At 49.6% G+C, this 17,038-nt stretch overlaps 2 protein-coding genes across 3 annotated transcripts; one reads left to right on the plus strand and one right to left on the minus strand.

The window, feature by feature from the left end:
• Window positions 1-272: 272 nt before the first annotated feature.
• On the minus strand, window positions 273-11,824 carry TMEM127 (transmembrane protein 127). 2 transcript variants are annotated; one of them, XM_004686127.2, is made up of 4 exons: window positions 11,674-11,824; window positions 10,948-11,265; window positions 4,045-4,209; window positions 273-3,366 (listed from the first exon to the last, which is right to left on the minus strand). In XM_004686127.2, the coding sequence occupies exons 2-4, from the start codon at window positions 11,189-11,191 to the stop codon at window positions 3,059-3,061; spliced, it is 717 nt and encodes a 238-aa protein (XP_004686184.1). In that variant the 5' UTR covers window positions 11,192-11,265; window positions 11,674-11,824; the 3' UTR covers window positions 273-3,058. The 2 variants fall into 2 exon arrangements, with proteins under 2 accessions (XP_004686184.1, XP_012583095.1); XM_012727641.1 differs by having other exon boundaries at window positions 11,630-11,824.
• Window positions 11,825-11,988: 164 nt separating this feature from the next.
• CIAO1 (cytosolic iron-sulfur assembly component 1) lies at window positions 11,989-16,140 on the plus strand. The gene is made up of 7 exons (XM_004686128.2): window positions 11,989-12,296; window positions 12,875-13,023; window positions 13,170-13,281; window positions 13,386-13,474; window positions 13,696-13,897; window positions 14,493-14,580; window positions 15,702-16,140. Exons 1-7 carry the CDS (start codon window positions 12,158-12,160, stop codon window positions 15,940-15,942), a joined length of 1,020 nt encoding a protein of 339 aa, XP_004686185.1. The 5' UTR covers window positions 11,989-12,157; the 3' UTR covers window positions 15,943-16,140.
• Window positions 16,141-17,038: the final 898 nt, after the last annotated feature.

Below are 17,038 nucleotides of genomic sequence, written 5' to 3' on the forward strand. Positions count from 1 at the left end.
GTGGCATTGCTCTGAGAGCAGAAGAAAATTCAGTTTTGAGGAATTAATGCAAAACTATACAAGAGGGCACTCCCTGGTGTTGCAACAGGTTAAAGCACAGCACTATGAAGCTATCTGCAGCCACTGCAGCACCAGTGTGAGTCCTTCCTGGCCAGGGGGTGGCCCACATGGCACAGCAAACCTCTCAGGTCCTGTCTGCTGCTCCCCTCAGCAGTGTATTTCAGTACATCTACCTGTTCTGTTCCCCACTCTGTCTCTGGTGAATCCTCTCACCCCACTGCATCCTTGGCCTGTTTCTCAGTTCTTGTAAGCATAAACAAATAAATCTTTAAAATAAAAAAACTGTACCAGAATGGTACTTTCTGTCAGCAGCTGCTCTCCTTGAACACCTAGGAAGCTCCCACCACCCAGTTTGCCCCCTCAAAGTGAGCAGGCCAGTCCAAGATAAATCCTTTAACTCAGAGACCAGTGAAACTTTGTCTCAGGAAACCCCCTGTAATAGTTAAGCTTTCCACATCAAACTTTTAGTAATAGAAATTCTTAATTGTGAAACAGGAATCCCTAGCCTTTACTTCAGGTGGACCTCTTGCAACACCTGAACCTGGGGATTCTGCTTTCCCCTTTGTTCTGGCCCCAGGTCCTCTGCTCAAGTCTATGGTTTCAAAATTGAGTGCAGTTTCTTCTGCCAGGTCATGGGAAGACAAGTGTTAAGAGTTCAGAAGCAGCCCTCTCATCTGCAACTAGCCAGTATGTGCACCAGAAGGGCTCAGGGTCTGAAGCCGAGAACTGTGGCAGGGTACATCTAGTGCTCCTGGCTCTGGGCTGATGTGGAAGTTGTCAGGACCAGGGTAGGGTCACATAGGTCAAACTGTCTTGTAGAGAGTAGCCACATGCCTGGCCCTTCTAACTTTTTAAAATTACACACTTCAATTTCTCTTGCTTCGTAAGAGGAAGGGAATAAGTGAAAATCAGGGAAACTGACTAAAAAATGACAGGGAGACTTTGGCATTTACATTCTTATTGTGGTTTCCGATTTTTTGCTTTTTAATTTTTTTCTAGAAAAAAAAAAACACAACCAGGGGAATTTATATGACAAACTATTAGTGTCAGGATGGCAGGGAAAAAGAGAAAGGCCAGAGACATGAGAAGCTAGTAAAAAGTGGATTCCAAATCGCATGGAACTATCCACAGGGTCATGTCGGGGTCCTCATGAAGTGACCAGACACTTTGGCATGCGTGTTCAGCATCCGGTCTCCTGGTCTGCCCACTCAGACATCCACAGTCAGAGTTGGTCACACTCCAAAAAACTGCCAAGGTAAACGTGAACTTTACAGAGACAAGCTTCGATTTAATCAGCTCCTTGGCTTTGTGCTCAGGTATTATACGGCAGTCTTTCTTGCTTTAGAGAAGAGTCTGGAAGAGTGTGAGAGTCACCATAGGTCACACTTGGCATCACAGTGAACTACAGGTAGTATACTCCTTCATGTGCGGACATGGTCCTCACCACCCACACTGCATCTGTCTAGACATCCCTAGGCAGTCTGGCAGAAGGATGAGGGACATGACAGTCCCTTTCTAGCCACAACTCAACAGTGGTGTCCATTCTCTAGGCTTGCTTTATTGCCTGTGGGAGGAGGTGGGGAGTCCATATGTTTTCAGTTCAGTTCAGCACTGGACCCTGATTCCAAAGAAGCTTGGCTAACTGGATCCACTCTGAAGGCCCCTCAAGTTTCTTCCACTTTGTGCCCCAGATCTCAGGGCAGAAAATTCAGCCCCAACCAGAGCCATGTGTGGAGTTATAGTTAGGCAAGAAAGAGCCAGTAGCACACTGCAAGGCCAGAGTACATTCAGGAATGGGAGAGAGGCATGCAGCAAGCTGTTGCCCCAAGTCACAGTCTAGGGGGTGCACTGAATCTGAAGGACACAACCAAATCCGTTAGTTTGACACCTCACGTGAAGGGGCCCTACTGGTTGTGGTCCCTATGTGGAAAGTGGTGGGCTTCCTGCCCTGCTGTGGCCTCAGTTCCTGCACGGAGGCCAGGTTACATCTCAGTGCCACAGTCCTGAGGAGCACCACGCTGGCCAGCCAGCCAGGCCACAGACCTCAGCCCCTCTGGGGTGGGGTTCCAGGTTCCACAGGAAGGCCCAAGGAGCTGGGGTCACTGAGAGGAGAGCAAGGGAGGAGGGCTGCATTCTGCTGGGGGAGATTCGGGGAGGAATGACCACGGGCTGGAAGGAGCTATGGCTTAAAACAACTCATAGCCAAAAAGAAGTGGATAAATAGCTGAAAAAACAAAATAAACAAGTCTTGTCCCTAGTTTAAAAAGAGAATTTGTTACTGTGTCTTAGTTATTTCTTCTTTTAAAACCACCCACATTTTAAAAGGTGAAGGGGCTGGGGAGATTCAGTTCCCTTCTTGACCCTCTGTGGGTCCTGGAGGCCTCAGGCCCACACCAGGTGCTGCTCTCCTTGCAGGGGCTCCAGCCACTCAAGCGAGGGCAGGGCGAGGGCAGCAACTCCTTCTCCCTGTGAAACCAGCTCACACCTGATGGGACGCCCGAAGACTTTATAAAGTGCAGAGAATTCAAAGGAGTAACTGTAGTCCAAGAAGGAATGGGGGTGGGGTGTCAGCCCAGAGCTACAGCGGTGGAACAAACGTTGACCCCCATGAGGCTAGTCTGCAGGGCACAGTACTCCTTCCCTTGGGCCCTGCTGACACGCCTCCTGTCTGTCAGCAGCTCCTCAAGAAAAGCCCCCGTCTCAAAGATATGGCCCGTGAAAGAGAACACTTGTATGACCCTCCCTGGTTGGTAATGACTAGAGACTGTGAAGGGAGAAGGTGACAGGAGGGGAAACAGTGCATTATATAAAATTGGTGAACCCCAGGTTTCGAGAGCAAGGATATACTAACAACCCTAAAGGCAGAGTCTCTCCTGGGGAAGGACTGGTGAAGATGGTCAGGATCCTACCCGTGCAGCCTGCGGGGGAGGGAGCGCCTCTGGGTGAGAGGAGCTGCAGAGTGGGGAGTGACTGCTGCGGATGAAAGCCCAGGGCGGCATTAGGGTGTGTAGGCTGGAGGTGGCTGGAATTGGTTGATGACCTCATATTCTGCTGGGTAGGGCTCGTTCTCCTCCATCTCAGAGAGCAGCTCCAGAGCCTGCTCCTCTTCCTCCGTGGGGTAGTGGCGCAGAAGGTTGGCTGCTGTGGCCAGGATTGAGGCTCCACCAGCTCCTGCCACCAGGTAGAAGCTAACAGCAAAGGTGACATAAACCTGGGAACCATGGTACTTCTTATGCTGTTGCTGCTGGGCCAGGATGAGTTCGGAAGCCCAGTAAGAAAAGCCAATAACAGTGGCACACTGCAGAACTGGGAGGACAGAGAAACAGCACAGTAGAGGGGTTAGCAGGCACCCCACAAGCAGGATGCCTGAGCAACCAATTGCAGCCCCACTACCCAAACTCCATTCTCAGAGACCCTGCAAGGAGGAACTCTCTAGTCACGGGGTCTTGGGCTGGGGCTGGAACAGATGCCTGACCCAATCTGGGCCAGTCAGCTTCCCTGTCTTATGTATTTGGAATTGGGATACTAGAAGTTACTGGGTGCCTGAAAGTAACAGACAAGGTCAAGTGGTTGGAAGCTAGAGTCAGTGTAACCACCCATCAAAAACACAGAAGCTCAGGTGCGGGAGGAGGGAAGTTGCATGCACAAAGAAGGCTGGTCTACAGGGACACACACAGGGGGTAGAGAGACTTTAGTAAGAACATGCACTACAGTGAAACACTGTTCCTTCCTTGCTTCTTCCAGACCTCATGAGCCCAGCCGAGCTTCTGATCTCACAATTCTTAGAGAATAGTGAGATCTCTTGGGGATTCTAACAATATTCCCTCCCCAGAGGAGGTTTGTGATCATGCCCTGCTGTTCTGTGCAAGGCTAGAAACAAGCATGTGGAGTGGTGTCTACTCACGGAAACCCTTTAACCCGCCTGCAACACCAGACAGGATGCCTCAGCCCTATGGCAGACCCTCCCCAAGTTGAGCAGGTTACCTGTGAGGATGTGGGCAAAGGCATAGCGACGAGTGATCTTCAGGGCTGGGTGCTTGGGCCCAAAGACATCCAGAAGGAATGCGGAGAGACTACACAGGATGCCCAGGAAGCAGAAGGCAGCGATGACCCGCAGGAGCAGCACTGTTTGGGGATTCATGCAGAAATCTGTAGGGAGAGAAACAAATCCTCAGGGCCTGGGCAGCCCTATGGCAGGATGCCCCTACCTGGAGTAGGGGTTTGTCCCCCTCTTTGCCACAATCCTGGAGAACCAGGGACACCCCAGAGGGAGGGGTCTTAACTACTGCTCCCAGCTGGTGTGGAAAGAGACAGGGCGATTTTCCTAACAGCAGACAGGAGTTCTGGGTTACCGCTTCCATGTCCCTCTGTCTGTGTCCCCTTTCCATCAAGAGGGAAGTGTCTAAGTACAGGACTCCAGAAAGTTTTTGTGACCACACAAATACCTTCTACAATGAGGGCAAAGCCATTGAGGGGTGCATGCTCTACCAAAATGAGGGTGTAAACCAAGAAAAAGGAAGATGCTGTAACGAGAGAAACAACATTCAAGGAGTCGCCAGGATCATCCCAGGATGACATTCGAGGAGATCCAATAATGACAATGTGCATTAGACATATAGAACCACCTCTAGCTTTTCCTGCCAGACCCCTCCCCCAACTAGACAACAGTCAGCCTCCTTTGACATTTATATAAAGTCTTATAGCACTCTGATATACACAGACAGAATAAAGGCTGATCCAAAACAATACCATTTTAAGCTTTAATAACAGGTAGGAAATGGGTCTTAACTTAACTTCTCCCTTCTCTGTCCCAATCATTGGCAAGCTCTCCTTTCATTTAGGCCGTTGGTCATGAAGTGATTTAGGAACACTTGGAAAGGGCTGACAAGACTTAGACTACAGGTTCTGAATCTGGATCTCAGGCTGAAGGTCAAGGGATGGAGGACATCACTCTAGTGCATATCAGAACCCCTGGGTGTGAGCTGAAAGCATGTCCCCAGATCCCAGAGATTCTGGACATGAGGTCTGGGGCAGGATCTAGGAAGGTGGATTTTTAACAAGCAGTTCAGGTAATTTCGATACAGGGACACTGATCCTGTTCACATGGGAAGATGGACTGATGAATAAAAGTCAAACACTGGAACCAAACAAAGCAGATTCATAGTCACATATATTGGCATCATGGGATCTTGGGCAGAGGGCCCAGCCTCCCACATATGAGAACCAGACCAGATATCAAAAGGCTCTGGTGTTTGTGACAGCATGCATTCCCTGCCCCAGGCCTACATGAGACCCTCTGCCTCCATCTGGTGTCAGGTCATTCTCTAAGCTGTCCTCAGAGCTATCTGGCATTCTCTTGTCAAAAGATCACCTGTTTTGGGCCCAATCACCCAGCCTGGGTGCTCTCCTACCACTAAGGGGTTTGTCCGTGCATTATCTCTGCCAGCAACCAGGGCCAACCTTCATTAATCCAGCCTTGCATAGCCTAAGACAGCCATATGGGCTTGGAAGAGTCTAGAAACCCGGAGGGCCTCACCAAAAGAAAAGCTCCTGGACACAGGGGCCTGCTTTATTCTTAGTATTATTAAAAGCTCACTGAGGGGGCCTCCCTGGTAGCCCAGAGGTTAACTTTCAGGGCTATCACTGCTAGGGCCTGAATTCAATCCCTGGCCAGGGAGCTGACCCACATGGCACAGCAGACCTCTCCTGTCTCACCTGCTGCTTCCCTTTAGCAGTATAAATCAGCCCGTTCTGCTCCTCACCCTGTCTCTGATGAATCCCGAATCCCGCAGATCTCCCCACCCCCACACCTCTGGCCAACATTCCAGTTCTATGAAAAACAAAAAAACAAGCTCACCGAAATAGATTTTCTTGGGGTTCACATGGCAAATGGCAGGGCTAAGGCTGGACAAAAGTGTCCTTCTAGTGTTTCCAAGAATAACCCATGAGCTGCAGCGTGTAAGGGCTAACATCACACAACGCTCTGCAGCAGGCTGTGGTCAGAGGCCACCAGCACCACTTACTGCGGTCTGGCACTCTGAGGGGTGCTTTAATTGTGGTTCTTAAAAATAGGCTAAGTTTTTATTGACAAGTTTTAACTGAAAAGCAATACATGGGCATTTCAAAGACACTTTCTTCAACTGCACAGCAAATATAGGGTGCTCATTTATTCTCATCCTTAAGAATGAACTTTTATCATATACACTCCTGTGTCCTATGTCCTTGTTTTAACAAGGAAGATTTGAACATGATAAAAAGCTTCAGAGAGGACATCCCTCCCTCCCTTCCAGATGTCCAACTGCCCAAGAGGCAAACGTTACTGGCAGTTTCTTGCGTGCCTCCAGGAAGAGCCTGTGAGCACAGATGGGTCAAATGTTATCTTGGCTTAGCGCCCTCCACTCTGGGGAATTCACCATACAGCTCAGATGAGGACTCTGAGGCTCCAGAAGGTTAAGTGACTTCCTCCTGGTCACAAAGAGCAGAGATAGACTCCAAGCCCCAGGCAGGCTTCCTTGCATTGTGACAATAGTCACCAAGAAGCAGAGTTAGCCATTTTATTTTTCCCAGATGGAGATAATCAAATTCTAAAGTGCTGAATTTGAATGATGGGTCAAAAGTTAATATGAATGCTGTGAGAAATGTCCTCAGAGCCAGAGGCAACTGCACTCACTAAGGAAAAGCTGGAAACAGGAAATCTCTTCTAAGGAAAAAGGCTTGAAGGGTCATTAAGCAATGAATCAAGTGCTCATATTGGAATTATTGGGCAAAACCTGCTTGGTGTGGCCTAAGCTTCAGCAGCATCACTGGGCTCCTGCAACTGTGGGGGTGCTTGGGGGTGGTCTAGGCCTACCACAGATAAGCGATATCGCGAGCATGTAACTTGACTGCTCTCAGCCTCTGCCCTCTTTTATCAAATGACAGCAAACAACAACACCTGCCACATGGAAGCAGTCTCGCTGCTCTGGGCTGATTCAGCTGGGCACCATAGCCCTGCCACCGTAGAAGATTCCTTGTCCACACACAGCAGTGAGAGGCAGAGAAAGAGCCCACCAAAGCCAGACTAAGGCTCTGTCCCACCAAAGTGATGGTGCGGGACAGAGGGGGCTTTCACCAAATACGTTTTGATCCAAAATTCAAACAGTTTTTGTTTCAATTTGTTTGCCTTTCTCTATCCCAAATCTGTGCGTAAGTCCTCAGGTTTAGTGGGGATGCCAAATGTAATGTTCCCTGGAGTGATGCTGACAGACACCCCAGAAGCCTGCTGCATATCCCAGGTGGTCTGTCATCAGAGGTTATCAGAGCAGAGAGAGGACAGCAGTTACTCAAGCTCCAACACGGCTCAGATTTCAGTATCTCTCTCTCTCCTCTCAACCAGACCCCTGGTATGCCAGGGTGGGCAACAAATATCTGCTCCTTTAGGGGGTTGCTAAAAAGAATAAGGCCCCCCCCAAAATGTTTGGATATATTATTTTATTTGTGGAGAGAAATGACTGGCACATGGGGCAGGGTCCTGATTTGAAATTCAAACCTGTGGTGCCCTCCACGAGACTCTGGTAAGGCAGAGAACACATCCTGTCCTCCAATTGTGCTGTGGGCTCTTTATTTTGGTAACTATTGCTTGACTGTCCGGGCCAGTTACTAGGGAAGAAGGCAGCTGCTGTGTAATAGGATCCCAAAGAACTGACTTTGTCCAAGGTCACTGGTGAGTCACTGAGCTAGATTTGTTTTGAGGCCCTGGCTCTTCCTGTCTACCTGCCCATTGCTCACACCCCCTCCTGGCCCAAATAGGCTGGAAGGCAGGAAGGTTTCTGGCCAGTCCCCTGCTCCACTTCCCCTTCTTTCTCCCCTCACCAGAGTTCCTGTTAGTCACTTCCCCACAGTTCAAATCCTTCTCAGCACTCATCATCCCACATGCAAAGCCTTGCCCCACCATGACTTTTTAGCTTCCAGACAGGCTTCTGGCATTGTCACTATCACAGATACTAAAAGTCCCAACCAAGCTGAGGCCCTGGAAGTCCAGCTGCCTCAGTCACCACCCCTGACACACCCACCCTCCCTGGAAGGCCCTTGACCTCCCCATGGCTTGCTGTCAACCATGATTCACCTGACTTCCTCATTCTCCAAAGATGCTTTCCTGAGGCGGTTGTGTTGCCCTTTGTAGGCCACAGTTGAATGGCAGAGGGGGGTGGGGCTCCCCTGGCTCAGGTTGAAGAGCCTAAGAAAAGCAGGCACCCCCAGGGAGTAGAAGAATCCAGGAATCTTTTAAGCTGGACTGCATTTGCTAAAGCCTTCTGGGATCTGCAGTGACAGCAGGAGGGGGAGTATTTCTGCCTCAGATGACCAACTTGAGCCTGAATGCTGAGGCAATGTGGGATGATAAAGTTTTAGCTGGGCTTGTGTAAAAAGCCAACTAAGATGGAGAAATAAGCCTTGGAAAGCTCTGGCGGAAAGAGAAATGCACAGTATGCTAAAGTGATAAAAATGAAGTCTGTGCCACACCGATCAGCTGTGTGCTCCTGAGCAAATTACCTGACCTCCCTGACCCTGAGACCTTTGTGAAGTGGGGATGATGACAGTACCTACCAAATAAAGATGCTGTTTAGTGGAAATAAAACCAGGCATGCAATGTGCTTTGCACAATGCCTGGCACTCAGGCAGGGTCTGAGAAACAAGAAGGCAATGCAGCAGTCTGCCAGCCCTATCCACTCCCAATCACCAACAGAGACATGGTAGTGGTGGAAGCATCTGTAGACTCTAGGTCTGTGCCCCATACCCTGCCCCTTCTGCAATGGGGAACACTCCAAGGCTTCTATTCCAAGGGCACATATTCAGACCTGCAGATCAGCACAGGTGCTCAGGGCACCATATGCTTGATGGGCCAGTGGATACCAAAAACCAACAGGTACAGAGAAAAGAAAGAAAAGAAGCAATCAGAGGCCCCCTAATTCCTCCTCACCTTTTGTGATAGCTGATGTGGTACCAGTGTCAATTCCCCTATTACTGGACACCCAAGTGTTCCTAGCTTGCAGTGGCTAAGGAGTTGGCAACAGACAGATACTTATACATGGATTAAGACCTCTAAACACATGAGAAATGTAAAGGTCAAGACAACTTGCTTTACAAAAGACAAAATCTGGCTTAATTTCTTAAAAAGAGTAAACAAGAAAGGAAAACCTGCATCTTTTATCTTTAGGCAGAAGGGGCAGGGTATGGGGCGCAGACCTAGAGTCTACAGAAAACCTGCATCTTTTATCTTTATAGGCTTTGAATAAAGAGGAACACCAGAGTGGAATAATCATGTGACCACCCCTTAAAGCAGTGAAGTAAAACAAGGGAAATAAGTCAGTCATCTTAAATACTGGAACCAACAGATGTGAAATAGTCTCAGTGATGCCGCCTCCAGCTGTGTGACCCTGGAGAGGCCACTTCATTTCTCTGAGCCAGAATTAGTTCCATTGCCACTCTCCTTAATACAGTGAATTTGACTCCTCGAAGCCCTGAAATAAAAACATGGGTTCAGAGGGCTTCTCCCTTTATCACGTGAATTTTAAGACCCTCCCCAGAGAGTATCTAAAAGAGGAGGAGCATCATGAGCGCTCTCCCAGTCTGTAGGTGACACCAAGTTACTGAAACAATGAAACACCAGGAGATCAACTGCAAAGGCCTAAGATGCAGTGGTGGAAAGGTGGCAGCTCTCCTTCCAAGAAGGCAGTGCAGGGAATGAGCCAAGGTAAAAACCATCCAGATTAAACTCAAACCTGCTGACCTTTGTGCCATCAGGTACACACTAAAGAAAAAGCTGCATGTCATAAGGCCTATACCATGTCTGAATAAGCTAACCCAGTGGAGGAGAAATGTGGAAACAAACCAGAAGTCCCCAACCTATTCTCTACAAAATCATCCTAAAACTTCAAAAACTGAACGAAGATGAAAAACAGTTAAGAGGACTTTCAGGAAAAGACATTATGCCACAAGGACAGGGCTTTTTAGCCTAGACCTGCAGAACTGGTGGTAGAATCTAAGTACAAAGAACTTGACCTTTTCACCAAATCCCAAGCCTGAATCCTTAAAGGGCAGAGATATCTCACAGGGCTTCAATATTTTGGGCAATAAACATCACAGCCAAGGAGTGGCAGGGGATAATGGTTCAAAAAGATCTTAGAAGTGATGGGCCAAATAGATACTAAGAGCTGTTGGGGTCCAGTGACCATTTTCTGGTAAAAGCCAGGCAGTACATGCCTGCACACCACAGCCTTCACCCTCATTACTAGAGACAGGGCTCCCTGCGACAGGGCTCTTTCCTCTCTCTCCTCTGCCTATCTGGTTAGGAAGGATGATGTCAAATAAAGCAACTGTATCTCAGTTACCTCCACCGTCTTATGCCAGGGTAGACTTGTAATGGTTACAAGAGCTAAATTCTAACTGTATTGCCAGCAATGGAACTGATTTCTGTTTACCTAAAATGCTACAGCCTCTTTTTCTCAATAAACACCCAATTATCATAAAGCACAAAAATATCTTTTTAAACCTAGCCATATTAAAAGTTCTTTTTTCTCCATCAGTCAAGATTCCCAAAGAAACCTTCTTGTTTCCTACAGGCTCCTTGGAAGCGGGCGGTTAAGTGTGATGTCTAGCACCCTTATCTTTCCTCAATACACAGTGCCCTTCCTCCAGCAGAATCCTAAAATAGCAGCAGTCCAGATTAGCACTGGCTTGAGGAGAAGGTGCTTCGCTGAATAGCATCAGAATTAATGAGGGGCCGGAGCGCAAACAGAGCCACCTGGTGGGTAGGCAAGAATGGGGCTTCAATCGCTTGCCCGCGACTCTCACATTCAGCTCCCTGCCGGGTCGCTCAGAAAGAACAGAGCTGGCGCGCTGCGCTCTCACCTTTCAGCAGGTCCGGGTGCACGTAGCCCAGCACGTCGGAGACCCCCAGCTCCTGGCGGGAACAGGTGCCGCCGTGGATGTGCAGCCAGGCAGGCTCTGCCAGTGCCGTGCAAAGCGCAGTGATGGACAGGGCGCCCGGCAGGGCCGAGGCCAGACTACGCTCTGGCTGCTTGGGCAGAGCGCTGCCTCCCGGGCTCCTCCGCCGGCGCCCTCCGGGCAGCCCTGCGCCTCCCGGGGCGTACATGCCCGGGGCCGCCCGCCGTCGCTCCGCGGTCGCTGCTGGCTGCCGCCGACCTCTGCGGGGCGTGCAGACCCTGCCTGTCCCGGGCAAGAGAGCAAGTCGTTGGGTTCTCCGCAGGTGAAGCCGACTCAGGAGCCGACACCCGAGGATAGGGGGCGGGACCTGGGGCGGAGGAGAGACGGGAGGGCTGCGGGAATTTGGGGGGCGGGGACCGGGGTCCTAGAACAGGGTTGCGGAGGTGCAGAATGGAGAACCGGAAAGGACTAAGGGGCGGTCGAGATCTTGGCAGACCCGCGTGTAGGTTGCGAGGCACGGAGATATCCGCTGCTGGTGAGCGAGAGACCCGGGGTTTCGGCCGGAGGGTGCTGAGGGGCGGAGAGCAGGGCTGGGCCGCGGGGATCAGGGACTCGGGATCTAGGAACGGCGCTCTGGGGGTGCGACCTGAGCACAGAAAGGAGCCTCCCTAGGCTGTCGCTTTTCCTCACCAGTCAGCAAGCCCCAGGGCCGGGATGGTGCTGCTCCGCCTAGCCACCGGCTCCTCAGCAGCCCCGGGCCGAGAGACCTCAGGCCCAATCCCGCAACGCCCGGTCCTACCCGGGCCCTCTCCACTTCCGGCTTCCTCCTCCTCCTCTGCCACCGCCTCCTCCGGCTCCCCTCCCAGTCTCCCGTGCGCGTCACAGCCCGGGCGCGCCGCCGGCTCCCTGCGCAGGGCCTCACGGGACTAGTAGTCAGCAGCGATCCCGCGATGCTTTCCTCTAGGGGTCGGAGGTCTACTACAACTCCCAGAGGGCAACGCGGCCGCCGCAGCGGGCACTTAAGTTCCCAAGACAATCCGGGCCCTCGGGCGGAACTAGCCGGACCTGGCGACCATTGGAGGTTGGAGTCGAGGTTGCGGCGTTTTCTGCGGTGCGACCTGCAGACGGCGCGGCAGAATTTGCCCATCTCTTCTTTATCCTGCGTTGGGCCGCCATGAAGGACTCGCTGTTGCTGCTGGGCCGTGTCCCGGCACACCCGGACTCCCGTTGCTGGTTCCTGGCCTGGAACCCTGCCGGAACGCTGCTGGCCTCGTGCGGTGGCGACCGTAGAGTTCGCATCTGGGGCGCGGAGGGTAAGGCCCAGCCTAACAGTGTGCCCCTTGCCCCGAGCGTTCTGCGTGCAGATAGTGTGGGTTCGCAGGGCATGCCGACCTGGATCGAGGTTACAGGTCAAGGGAGAAGCGGTAGATGCCATTTGCACTTGGAAGAAGAATCAGGATGATTTGACTGGGACGTTAACCACTCTGAGAAAAACTCTGGGCAAAGGAGTGGGACACTGTTGAAGCCCAAACGTCAGTAGACATACTGGTACTGTTGAGGGAATTGTGACAGTTGCTGAGGCAGGAAAATGAGAGGATTTTCAGAGAGTAGCCTGTAGTGTAATGCAACAGATTGGTGACGTTTAAATTCTATCTGAAGGGCATTTGGGAGCCACTGATAGATTTAAAACTAAAACGAGGATGACACTTCGGATTTGTTTTAGCAGGATGCCTCAGAAGTGGTCAGTTACAGCTTCCTAATAGCTTGTTAAATACAGCGGTTGAGCTTTGCTTCCCAGCTTGCCTCCAGTACTAGCTTAGTTCCCATTATCAGATGGCATTGATAGTGCTTCAGCACCAGTTCCAGAGCTTGACCTATACTCTGCTTCTAGGTGATAGCTGGATCTGCAAATCAGTTCTTTCTGAAGGCCACCAACGCACTGTGCGGAAGGTGGCTTGGTCTCCCTGTGGGAATTATCTGGCCTCTGCGAGCTTTGATGCTACCACTTGCATTTGGAAGAAGAATCAGGATGACTTTGAGGTAGCCTGGTGAGAGAGGGTGAGGGTTGTTGCACGGTTGCTTTTCCAGGACTGGTTCTGGAACCTACGCAAGTTTAACTATACTCATGAAAAGGACCCCCAAGGATCCTTAGCTACTATTAATTCTTTCCCATTTCCCCTTTCCAGTGTGTAACCACTCTGGAAGGCCACGAAAATGAAGTCAAGTCAGTGGCTTGGGCCCCGTCTGGAAACCTCCTCGCCACCTGCAGTCGAGATAAGAGTGTATGGGTCTGGGAAGGTGAGTCCAAGTCTCTCTGAATGCAATTAGGAACAATTAGACAGTTATCCCCCTGTGTCCCAACAAAGTCAGCTCATGGGCCATTTTTTGGTTTCCTTTCACAGTTGATGAAGATGATGAGTATGAATGTGTCAGTGTCCTCAACTCCCATACACAGGATGTAAAGCATGTGGTTTGGCATCCAAACCAGGAGGTAAGAAGTGTCTTGTTGAGAAGGGTTATGCCCACCTTTCTTCTGCTTCACAGCCTCAACCTGACTTTTACAGGGATCTCTATGACCCAGAAACATTAATCCCTTTATAAAAAACAGATAACTAGGCCTGCTTTGCCCTAGCAGGGAGAGATATTGGAAGTATAGGTACTTAATACACCATACAGACAAGTGTGTTTTCCCTACCCCCAATCCCACCCCAGCTGTTAGCCTCTGCAAGCTATGATGACTCAGTGAAGCTCTACCGAGAGGAAGAGGATGATTGGATATGCTGTGCCACCCTTGAGGGCCATGAATCCACCGTGTGGAGCTTGGCCTTTGACCCCAGTGGCCAGCGCCTGGCATCTTGTAGCGATGACCGTACTATACGCATCTGGCGCCAGTACCTACCAGACAACGAGCAAGGTAAGGTACCAGTGAGAGAGCAAAATAAGACTCATCTCCTAGGGACTAGGACACATAGGCAAATGGCAGCAAGTCAGGATAGAAAGTAAGGTGTGCCATGAGAGGGCCCCAGATAGTCTAGAAGAATCAGGGAAAGCTTTGTGGAAAGAGTAGCCATTTCATTCAAACTTGAAAGGGTGCATAGGATTTACATGAAAAGAAAATTGTGGATGAAAATAGAGCAGCATGAGAAAAAGCATTGAAGGTGGGAAAGCCAGATTTCCTCCAGGAAGAGTGATTCATTTAGAGGGAACGTAGGGTACAAAGGGTTTTGGGAGAAAGGCTGGCAGGTGGGTGGCCTTAAAAGGCAGGCAGGGTTTTTTAAAGAATAGAATACTTCCTGTTCCTATTCTCAGAATTCTGCTATAAAAATACCAGTCTGGCCATAATGTTTAAGACAGATCAGCAAGAATGGGGACAGAGGAATGAGACTATGGACTCATGGTTGAAGGGGGAGGTAAGGGAGGACAAGTTAGGATTTCCTCTGCAGTGGGCCACTCACTCCTTTGAGGTGCCCAAGACACACACCTTAGGCTTAAAGGAAATCTGTCTGCAGGGGTGGCGTGCAGCGGCTCTGACCCCAGCTGGAAATGTATCTGCACACTGTCAGGCTTCCACTCCAGGACCATTTATGATGTCGCTTGGTAAGACCTCCATCCCCCCCATCTAATCCCACTCCTCCCTGTATTGTATAGAATTTAGAGACGCTTAGACCCCGTCTTGATCTCTGCAACCTTTGGGGAGACCATTGGAAACCATCCTGTTATCTTCAGATTAGGCCAAACTGGCCACAATGATGGCTTACTGCTGGCTGACCTGAGGGTCCATGGGAGCAGGGAACAGATTTAGACCCAGGCCTGCACCTATGTTAAGATCATAGTCTGGGAGCAGCTCCAGCTTGTAGTAGTCACAGCACTGTACCATCCAGTAATATTACTGAAATTGTGGATTCATCACTTTTTTTTTCCCATGGTGGTCTTCCCCTGAATCCGGCATCCCTGGTGCTCTCTGATCCTGCTGCCTTTGTACCCCACCACCTGGCACCCTGAGTCTCTGGCCTATGTGGTTGAACTTGTTCACCAGCTACTGGCAGAACTGACAGGGCACTGGCTTCTTGTCAGCCTGGCCAGAGCAGCAAGCAGTGCAGTGAAGGACCAGTAACACTGGCTGAGCGCTCCCCCATCAGCCTCCATTGCTACACCCCACTTTGTTATTTTATGGGGGAAAAAAAAAAAACTACCCTTAGGAAGTCTAGAAAAGTGACAAGATTTATATAGGAGGATTCATCAGAGGATAGTCCTGACCCTGAGAATCTATCCTGAACAAATAATCCTAAAAAATGAAAATTGTGATGTGCATCAGTGCTTTATTTATATTAGCATTTGAGAATGATACTTGAAAATAGTCTTAAGCATGGTAAAATCTAGTGGCCTATTATATCACTGTTAAAAAAAATGATCAAGAATACTCCATGCCAAGAGAAACTACTTATGCTAAGAGAGAAAAGTACAGTTCGGAATTGTATGTAGTGTTTTTAAGCTGATTATATCAAGGGAAAGCTAGATGTCTACACTTGAAGACTTAGGGGGGTGATGTTCATGGTTAGGTGTTAGTTGGGGAAGTTCTTCCATAAAACACTTGTGCTGAGACCTGAAGTTTGGGGAGAGCAGGCCAGGGATTATAGCACTAATCACTTTTACCTGATTTGCGGGGTTGGGGATAGAGAAGCCACCTGCTTACATACTGACAGCTATGTTCCTCCCAGGTGTCAGCTGACAGGGGCTCTGGCTACAGCTTGTGGGGATGATGCCATCCGGGTGTTTGAGGAAGACCCCGGCTCAGATCCACAGCAGCCTACCTTCTCCTTGACAGCCCACTTGCCTCAAGCCCATTCCCAGGATGTCAACTGTGTGGCTTGGAACCCCAGAGAGCCAGGCCTCCTGGCCTCCTGCAGTGATGATGGGGAGGTGGCCTTCTGGAAATATCAGCGGCCTGAGGTCCTCTGAGCCACAATGACTTTGGACAGAATTGTGATTCCCTAGAAAATGTCACTAAGATTTTTTTCAGCCCCTGAGAGGACCTGGAAGGAGCATTCTTGACCCTCATCTAACTTGGCTGTCTTCCATTCAAGCTTGGTCAAAGTGCAGAGCCACAGAACCAGTTTCCCCCATTATGATATGGAGCCCTGTGGTGAAGAACTACAGGCTACCAGCACATTGTAGTCATTATTTTTTTAAGATTTACTTATTTATGCATATAGGCCAGAGGTGCAGGGGCGGGGGAACAGTGAGAGAATTCAACAGACGGAATGGGGAACAGAACAGGTGAACTGACTGAAATACACGCTGAGGGGAGCAGTGGCTGAGACAGAAAAGATCTGCACCATGTGGGTTAGCCCTGACTGGGGATCAGACTTCATAATGCAGAGACTTAACCCCTCGCACCACCAGAGAGGCCCCAGCACATTGTTGTTATGCCACATTTTGCTTGCTTTAAGCTACAGTGTTAAGTTTTGAGGGTTACATATACTGTTATAATTATTGGAGCCACACCCTGATGGCCTAGGTGGTTAAGTCTCAGTGCTTCCACCACAGAGTCCCACCATCATGGCCTAGTTTGATTCCTGGCCACAGAGCTAATAACGCACATGGCACAGCAGACCCCTTAGCAGTGTGTTTCAGTAGATATGCCTGTTCTGCTCCCTACTCTGTCTCTGGTGAGTCCTCTCACCACCCCCACCACACCTCTGGCCTGTATCCCAGTTCTATACAAAAATAAATAAAATCTTTAAAATATATATACATGTGTGTTTATATAAACACACACATAACCACTTTATATGTAGAAGGCTAAGACCTTTCTGAAATCGTAAAGCTTTATTGAAGTAATCCATCTGAGTTCCAAGTCCAATTTTATAAGGCTATTCACAATTTAAAAGAATTCCATCGAGTCCCTTTCTGAACTAGGTCCTACCTATTTTCCCGATTGCTGGATAAATTAAATCAATACTGAAGTAAACTTTAGATGTACATTGATTTAGAGTAATACATGCTTCTGCTATCCCTGAGATCTGATGCTGATGGCAACTAGAAAAATGTCAAA

Source organism: Condylura cristata, unplaced genomic scaffold (assembly GCF_000260355.1).
Source record: "Condylura cristata isolate star-nosed mole 26May11 unplaced genomic scaffold, ConCri1.0 scaffold00020, whole genome shotgun sequence".
NCBI lineage: Eukaryota > Metazoa > Chordata > Mammalia > Eulipotyphla > Talpidae > Condylura > Condylura cristata.

Coding starts and splice junctions, on each gene's coding strand:
- TMEM127 (XM_004686127.2), bottom strand. CDS start 11,191: ATGTACGCCCCGGGAGGCGCAGGGCTGCCCGGAGGGCGCCGGCGGAGG. Junction 4,210..10,947: donor GCACCCGGACCTGCTGAAAG/GTGAGAGCGCAG, acceptor CTCTCCCTACAG/ATTTCTGCATGAATCCCCAA. Junction 3,367..4,044: donor CTTTGCCCACATCCTCACAG/GTAACCTGCTCA, acceptor CTGTCCTCCCAG/TTCTGCAGTGTGCCACTGTT.
- CIAO1 (XM_004686128.2), top strand. CDS start 12,158: ATGAAGGACTCGCTGTTGCTGCTGGGCCGTGTCCCGGCACACCCGGAC. Junction 12,297..12,874: donor TCGCATCTGGGGCGCGGAGG/GTAAGGCCCAGC, acceptor CTCTGCTTCTAG/GTGATAGCTGGATCTGCAAA. Junction 13,898..14,492: donor CCTACCAGACAACGAGCAAG/GTAAGGTACCAG, acceptor ATCTGTCTGCAG/GGGTGGCGTGCAGCGGCTCT.